This window comes from Aplysia californica, unplaced genomic scaffold, assembly GCF_000002075.1.
Source record: "Aplysia californica isolate F4 #8 unplaced genomic scaffold, AplCal3.0 scaffold00354, whole genome shotgun sequence".
Lineage (NCBI taxonomy): Eukaryota > Metazoa > Mollusca > Gastropoda > Aplysiida > Aplysiidae > Aplysia > Aplysia californica.
The window spans coordinates 395,791-404,997 of record NW_004797624.1 but is presented as its reverse complement, the minus strand read 5'-3'; the positions used below and the strand labels follow the sequence as shown (position 1 = coordinate 404,997).

The 9,207-nt window shown below is 40.2% G+C and overlaps 1 protein-coding gene across 1 annotated transcript in view; it reads left to right on the top strand.

The window, feature by feature from the left end:
* The window catches only part of LOC101850184 (cell division control protein 42 homolog), a 4,418-nt gene extending 2,043 nt beyond the window's left edge, over positions 1 to 2,375 (top strand). Inside the window, exon 3 of the mRNA XM_005103015.3 lies at positions 856 to 2,375. Coding sequence (XP_005103072.1) covers positions 856 to 1,227 — 372 coding nt within the window. The 3' untranslated portion in view covers positions 1,228 to 2,375. The remainder of the gene's footprint in view (positions 1 to 855) is intronic.
* The last annotated feature ends 6,832 nt before the right edge of the window (positions 2,376 to 9,207 follow it).

Genomic DNA, 9,207 nt, shown 5'->3' with positions numbered 1-9,207 from the left:
GGGGCAGATAATCCGATATAGGTACCCCCTTCGAGCTATGACCATTACTCCAATTGGTCCGACTTAAGACATATTGTCACAGACATATTTGGTCAATGTTCGGCTTTCGTTTTTATATTACCCCTAAGTACCAACTGTCCGTTGGCTTGGCGTGGGGTCTATGATATAATTCCTTGACGCAATTAGGTTAGTCAAGTCTACAGTCCACACATTGCTATTCACAATAATGTGTCATATACAGACAAGCTCCCACAAGGAAACAGGTGTTTCCCCTCGTGAGGGTCACTTGAGTCAGCGATAAGAGCCGCGGTCAGTTCCGCATGATGGAATGTGAAGATAGAAGACCATGGCGTCATTGGAATGTGGGCAGTTGGTCAGAAGTTGGCCACTACACAAAGCGCTGGTCATCGTAATGGCCAGAAACTATGCCGGTGGATCTTGATAAGAAACATTCCTCGCATTGTAGACTGGCAAATTGTTTACGTGCGTGTTGACGGAAATAGATACTCTTGCATAGCAAGAATAGAACCAAGAAGCAGCGGGTCATTTTGGGACAATTTAGAGGGGTGGATATAGACCAAGGTGCTATAACGTTTTGGCTGTCGGCCGAGCCCAAATGGTAATTCGAGGAGGACTACTTATTCAGCCTGAGTCATAAATATAGGGATGTTTCTCTCTCTCTCTCTCTCTCTCTCTCTCTCTCTCTCTCTCTCTCTCTCTCTCTCTCTCTCTCTCTCTCTCTCTCTCTCTCAGTCAAAATGCATTGTAGTTCATGGCATGTTGTTCATTTTTTAATAATATTATTTACTTAACAAAATTCTTAACCTTGTGTTTTTCTGTTTTTCTCTTCTCTAGAGTGACTTTGAAGATCTCCGAGCCTACACCTACAAAGAAAGCGAGGTCCTCGTCTTGTGTTTTTCTGTCTGTGATCGCGAGTCATTCTCCAGCGTATGGAACTCCTGGATTCCAGAAATCAAACGCCACACCAAGCGCAGACGTCCCGTACTCCTGGTCGGAACACAGATTGACATGCGCAATGGCAACGAGGGTGAGGTGGCTACAGAAGAAGGTGAAGCAATGGCCAAAGCTATCGGTGCTGACTGCTACATCGAGTGCTCCGCCAAGAGAAGGGACGGCTTGAAAGAAGTCTTCGAGCACGTCGTGTGTTCCGCTCTCAAGTTCAGAAAGAAGAAGGTCAACATCATCGGACGCTTCTTCGCTCGCTGAACAAAGTGACAATAACGCTTATTACTGCTGCTATCTCAACGAGAACTGCCAGTTAGAGCAACATTGTTCAAAGTTCTTAAACCACCTCGAGAAGAAACATGGACGTCATTTGCTGCTCCTGTTTCATCGACCCGCTGTGATCCTGCCACACCCCAAGTGGCTTCAGATGCCTATCGATTGCCGCCGTCAAGCGTCGCCGGAGAAGGTGTAAACACAGTGTTCCCCGTGACTCGTGGTTGTGATGAACCATCCGAAGGACCGTACTCGCTAACGAACTGATCACAAACTGGTTACAGCTTGTGTACGGCAAACGATGAACCAATGACCTCATTACAGAACTCTCGGTGATTTTTATATGACGTAATTTGTGCTAATAAGATCAGCCCTCCATTACTTCTATCTACGGACTTGTGATGTCTACCATGGTTGTCAAAGATATACATTGTTGACCCCACTCGCTAGGGGGGGGGATCACAAAGATATGATAATAACAAAACATTCTGTCGATCATATTTTTTTCATATTACCCCACTCTCTTTCTAATTGGGTCAAACTTTCTGAAAACAATTCCACATGAAAGAGCACTTTGCTTTCTCTTGCTGAAACAAAATACACCTGAATCGAAATACTTTGCCAGCATGCTTTCATGTATGTTTTCCCTTTCCCAAAAGTTATTTATATACTGCTCTATGTGATAACTTTTTGCTCGCCGCTTGTGACTTATCATTCTTACGGGTCTGTAATGCTAGGCCTTTGAAATAATTTCACAGACATATAACTGAAAAGTAAACAGAAATCAGGCACATACAAACGTGTACACATCTAAAACTATACTTTTTTCGGTCATAACACTACAAGCGATGCAACAGTGCAATGATTTGCGCGATTCTTTAAGAAAAAATTGATCCTGACCAATCATTTCGTTTGGGCCATTTATTTTTGAGACTGAATTAATGCATCATAATTTCAACAACATTGACAGGGGGCATTCAGTCTCTTCTAGTCTGTTCTCTAACCCTATGGTGCTTTCCTGTATGTAGTTCTGCCTGAATTGTATACTCTGTCTGTGTCTTTATCTTTTCATTTCTTCGCCAACCTGTGCCTGCTTTCTGTCTGTTGTATAGTTTAAAAAAGATGAAAAAAAAAAACAAGACTTTGATAACAATAGTCCTTCGCTTTTGTGTCGATTATTGTGTCTCTCTTGCATTTGCCTTGTGGACTTTTTCCAAAAATAGAGTGTGACTGGACGAGCGAGATCATCTGGTCATCTTTCTCAAAGTTATTATCACCTTTCTGCTTCTCCTGCTCATCATCATTGTCATCTTTATCACCGTTGTATAGTTGAACAGCTACAAGAAATCATGTGATACGTCTCCGTGCCCAACACTTCACTGTACTTGTTCTTCATCTCTTTCGCATCAACACTCTTCGTTATATCGCTCTCCCCCCCCCCTCTCTCTCTCTTTCTCCCTCTCTCTCTCTTTCTCCCCCCTCTCTCTCTCTCTCTCTCTCTCTCTCTCTCTCTATCTCTCTATCTCTCTATCTCTCTCTCCCTCTTTCTCCACCTCTTTTGTTTCCCCCTATCTTATACAAAGTCAAATTAAATTATAGTCCCAGTGATTTCATGCTCAAAGACAACATCCAGTTTTCAGTCAGTGATGTACTATGTTATGTTATACCATGCCTTGATTTGTCCATTCGTCACTTTATCCTATCCTAGTGCCTTCATGGAGATTGCTTAATAATTATTGAGAGTGAGAATGAATCTCAAATGTTTCTGACCGGGACCAAATGTTAAACTTGTCTTTAAGAGACAATATATTGCCTAAATGTATGTTCAAGGAATGAGAGAGTGAGAAGTGAGCATAAAGGCATGGATGAAGGTTACATGCGTTTCTGAAATCGAAATAACAAACAAAGAGAAGAATGTAAGTTATTACATTTCAATGTCTGATATGTGAGGAAACCATTGTTGTATATGTGCAATACTCATTCAGTTTTGATCGAAGTGCAATACACTTGAACTCCTTGGTGCTGTATATATTGTATGTCTTTGATAATGCATACAAAAATAAATGAAAAATCTGAAACTTATCAAATGGTTTTTTGGTACTTTTACTACATGTTCTACTTGTTTGTAACGACTGTGGTCTTGTGTTCGTTTGTGAAGACTATTTGCTAGATGTTAAAAGACAACACACCCCTGAATCAGGGTAGGACTCAGAGAGATACATTACCGCGACCGGTTACTTGTTACTAAACAGCTTCACTCGAAGGTTCCTTTTCTTTCTTAGCCACCTATTTACCTGTCATTGTGATGTTCAGCCTCCTGTGTAAGAAGCAATTGTGAAGATGAACGGGTACAGAATTTGAAAAGTGTCTGAGTTGTTAATGTCTCTCTGGCTTATATAAAAAAAAAGCTACCCAAGACAAGGATCGACGCAACAACACGCTTACAGAGAAGATAGAATAAGATAACGCAAATTTAATTTATTGCTCTTCACAAAGAGAACTTTGCTAAAACATGGCAAATGATCACACACACACACACACACACACACACACACACACACACACACACACACACACACACACACACACACACACACACACACACACACACACACACACACACACACATGTTGGAGTTGGTGGAGGTGTCCTTAGTTTTTTAATGTTGATGTTAGTTGTCATAATATTACTCAAAGTTATAGTAATAACATTGCCTACGAAAGTCCTGCATCTGAAGCTACATGTACTTCAAAGTTGTTGTTTATGGTGACGGTGGTGACAATAGAGACGGTGTTTGCAATAGTGATGATCGTGGTCTTTTATTGATGAGACATGTACTGCTGCTTCAACACTAATATCAAAGAACATGAAAAGATTTTTACGCTTTGTTTGACTCCCAAAGGGTATGCAAGAGTTGGGATACCTGCTTTTAGACTTTGCCTCTTGGCTGGAGAGTTTTGAGTATTCCCCAAAATTACAAAAGTCTGAAAATACCCCAAACCGACATTCGAACCTGCTTCATTCACATCGTTGTCTGGTAAGTTATCATCAGATTTAATGATGTAACATAAATTTGTGGTATGAGGCGTGTACAAGCTAGAAGGTAAACACTGATACTACTGGCCATGCACTTAGGAAATATAGCGGCTTTTACTTTTTAAGAATATGTTTGATTCTCTTTGAGTTGAACTCTGAGGTTCAAAAACCTAGATATACTCTTTTTGTCCTTTCATGTAGGTTTACATTAATTTTTCGAAGTGTTCGTATACTATCTTAAGGCACTCCTTTCCAGAGTGAAGGGTCTTTGTTCTTTACAAGCGGAAACCAAATTTTACCTTACTTAAATCACAGTTCTACATTAGAAAAGATAATAATAAATATTGTTTCATGCTCCAAAGCAATCTCGTGCTAACAATGACAGCCTTGATTGTTGCTCACATCAACAGGTATTTATTTCCCCTATCCGTATTTCAAGTCATGCTGAAGAGAAAATGAATGGGGCATCAAAGAGAATGCATCGCCCGTTAATAGTCGGATGCAAACCATGTATCTGGCATATCGAGAAAAATAAATACATGTTCTGTGTCGAAATACATAAATTGATAAACTGAATCAAAATTTCCTCCCAAATACAATTCAATTTTTAAGGATACTTAATTCACTCCTTTGAGCTCTACAACATATGGATTTGACAATGTTGGTGTTTGTGTGTCTAATTCAAGGTGTTCAATGAGGAATCCCCATTTTTCAAAGCCACACTTATCAAACGGTATCATCGAGAGGCTTAAAAACACTAACATTAAGATTTAAACAGTCAGTGCAACGTTGCATCATCATGGGTTGAATTATTTTTTTTCTTAGAATGGGCTGTGGTATTGCCTGACATGTCTGTTCTAGAACGCAAAAGAATTCGTAGCCGTTGTTGGGCGGAGGTCGTGGGTACAAGTCGGTTCAACAGTGTTGCAAAAAAGAACATCCAGTAAATATTCTGGAGGGTTGAGACCAGGTGAGCAAGCCGGTCAGACCATCCTGACCACTCACTGGCGTTACGGGACTACGTCTTCGACACGAGTATCGTGAAGTCAAGCATCATCGTCCTTGGGAATAGCACGTGGTTCCCATTGACTTCAGAGCAGACAAGGCAATGGATTAAAGAATCATCCTTGTAGCGAATTCGTGTTAAATTTCCTTGAATACGCTAGAGGAATGTTCTGTTGTTCTGACATGAATGCCACCCTTCACTGTGATAGAATCACCATACAAAGATGTTATGTTCCTACGCACAGCTGTCCTGAAAGGTTTCACAGGGGCATCCCCGATCACGGATCATGCTGTCATTGAAGAACACTGTGAATCTCGACTCATCTATGGACAGCTCACTTGACCATTGTTGACGTGGCCATCGCAAATGGCAAGTACATCAGGGCCGTTTTGAGCGGAGTCCATGTTGACGTAAATTTGGGCATTAACTTTGATGTTGATTTAGGCCATCAGCTGCTGTATAAGCAATGCAGCGTTTGAAATTGTGGTTAACTGTTCTGTCAGGATAATGTGATACCATGTTGCTTAGTTGTTCTCATGGCCGTCCGGACAGCATCCTGTTCTTCCGCACTTACGGCGGTTGCAACTCGGTCTTTCAGCCTAATAATGTCTAAGCAGCTCACCTCAAAACGTCTTACCACTTTTTGGACTGTTTTTAATGACAATAAATCTGGTGAGCTATTGGTATAATCAAAAATGTAATCACCGATATCAACACTTTAAAGTTATTAAAGACGCGGTTGGGGCCTCCGAACTCAACAGCCATCGCCTCTAGGACCAAGAAAAACAGCCAGCGAACCTTAAAAACTCCCTCTTCCAAACCCCTCTTCAAACCCCATATTCAAGAGGATTCGAACCAGAGCCATCTGCTGCTCCGTAGTCAAGCATTATACCAACTGAGCTAACAGCACGCCCCTGGTCAACTAAACAGTTTCAGCACATGTTGTTCAAACATATCAGGATGTTAAGTGCTTGTGACGGTATGTTGGTATTTGCATGTGATCATAGTGCTGGTCGACAAGGGCGGGGGGGGGGGGGGCATATTCCACCTAATATAATACAAATAACAAGGAATAAAATGGTTTCTTTCTTTCACTTGAAACTAATTAAACAAAAGCTCTTGAAATCCGTTTCTTGAAATGAAAACCCAATACCCGAAGGGACATGCTATAAAGACTCAGTACGAGAATATAGGCCTGAGAGGACTCCCAAACACCCAACAGCTGGTTCACATTCACTTTCTTACGCTCATATATGATTGGGCTACAGAAAAAAGAGTGTTAAACCATCTACATGTCTCCGTTACATTACAACGGATAGAGAACCCAAATATCGTTCCAATTAATAGACACAGTGAGACTCAAAGGTGAAATCTCACCTCGGGAAAAAACAGTCACCCTCTCGTGCATAGTGTTCCATTATTGGATCTACTTTCAGAGGTCAAAAGAGTTAGGAAATTTTGATAAATAGCCATGAGTAAGATAGTGACCTTCTTAAATAGAAGATAACCTATTGTTACAATTTATAAAAAGAAGCAAAAATAAATATGTACAAAAAATTATAATAACTTTTATGAGGCGGTGCTGGCTAGAGTGTTTCACTTGCGGCGCCATCTTGGAACAGGGGGCATAATTCTGTAAAACGGATACGTTGGTTTCAAATCAGATACAGTATAATATTATTATTGTTTAGTACTGAATAATTTTGTTCCAACATTGTACTGCTCTTACAGTGGAGGTAAAATGACATGATCCATTAAATGAACACTGTGCAGGAATGGGTTAAATAATAATAATAATAATAATAGATAGCATTTGTATAGCGCATATCCCCGCTCAGCAGCAGGCTCTATGCGCTTTACACTATATTATTACCCCAGCAGACCATAGAACACTCCGAAACATTCTCAGCTTCCCGGGAAGCATACAGTGCAAGCAGCCGATTAAGCGCTCAAACACTAACAAACTGACAAGATCTTTCGCTGTCTATAGCCGGGTACCCATTCCCACCTGGGTGAAGTGAGGAAAATTCGTGTAAAGTGCCTTTCCCAAGGACACAACGTCGGGCCCTTGACGGGATTCGAACCCACGACCTTACGGTTGCGAGTCCAAGAGTCTAAATAATATGTGAATTGTGAACTAATTGTGTTAAAGCTACCTCAACTGATATTTATTTTTAAATTCAGCAAGCAGGTAAGTAAAAAAAAAATGGAAATACCTTTTAAACTACAAAAAGCAGACCATAAGTAGGCCTCGGTCTTGTATCACATCTTGATAATTATACTAAGGGTACAAAACTGCTCGAAGCTACATCAGTTTCTGTTCAGTTTCACTTCAACAAATAGAAGGCTGTGAAAATGGTGTGTTCCTGGGAACATAACAATGTCAACATATAGTTGATGGGTGAGATCGTGATAAGTAAGTTAATCTTGTTGAATGTCTATATTACCTTCCTAACTAAATAATAAACATTCCTAGCTGTCTATCAGTAGGCCTGAAAGAAAAATAAAAACACGTGTTATTGAACCGATACATACTAGTAGAAATACTATACGAATATTGATTTTGTACCTAGATTAGATATGTTATTATTGATAATTGTTTATTAATATCGTAAGTTAGATAGATGGATAAAACTTGAATGGATAGATAAATAAATAAATATAGGATAGTTTCAAGTAAAGAGTTTCGTCCATGAGAACCAATTTCTGCTTGCGTACCTCCAATTCGTAAAACCGGGAGATTATCTGGATACAAGTTGACACTTTCAAGAACTTGACATCCATATTTAATATTATGCTTGCTTAATTGTACACGTGGCAGTTAGAAATAAAATCAGAGAAAAGGAGAGGGAGAGGGAGACTGACAGACCGACAGACAAACAAACAGACAGTTTGTGAATACCACCAACAACATTAACAATTACACCAACATCTGCACCATTGCCACCATCACCATCATCACCATCATCGCCACCATCACCAATAAGATCAGCAAGCTCAACATGAATGACATCTAAAACATCAACAATAAGAACAGAAATAAGAGACACGTAAATAAACTTTCAATGCAGACAGAGTGACCACAGAACAGCACTGAAAACATTACTAGCTTACACAACACCATAGATAACAGCCTAAAAGAAGTGAAAATAACTATTGGCAAAAGATCAGCTCTCTGGCTCTGGAGTCAGCGCGTACATTGTCCCATTACTCTCTCTCTATTTCTAAGGTTTCGTCTTCGTGATCTGTGTGTTGCTACCTATTGACATTTACTGAATGACCTCGTGTTGTACAATATTAAAAGAGAGACAGAGAGAAGAAAGGAAGCTCAAAAGACGTAGGTACTGGTGAAAGAATACTTAAATTGGTGAAAGGAGTTAAATAGAAAGGAGGAGGGAGAGAGAGAGAGAGAAAGAGAGATAGAGAGAGAGAGAGAGAGAGAGGGAGAGAGAGAGAGAGGGAGAGAGAGAGAGAGAGAGAGAGAGAGAGAGAGAGAGAGAGAGCGTGTAGTGTGTATTTGTGTTTTTGTGTGTGTTAGAGAGAGAGAGAGAAAGAGAGAGAAAGAGGGAGAGAGAGAGAGAGAGAGAGAGAGAGAGAGAGAGAGAGAGAGAGAGAGAGAGAGAGAGGGGGGGGGGAGAACAAGAGAGTAACGAGGAGAAAGAGAAAGAGAGATAGAGAGAGAGAGAGAAAAAAAGAGACAGACAGACAAACAGAAGACAGAGGGAAGGAAGGAGAAAAGTATACAGACCGAGAAGAAATAGACATTCTAAAACAACAATCTACCTACATCTTTTGTTTAACCCATACTCACATCCTGTTATCTACAAAACACGTGAATTTTAAACAAACGGACCGCATGTGCTTTATACCATTTAACTTTAATACCCTAAAATATTTAATATGTATTAACCTTTAATGGAAATTAC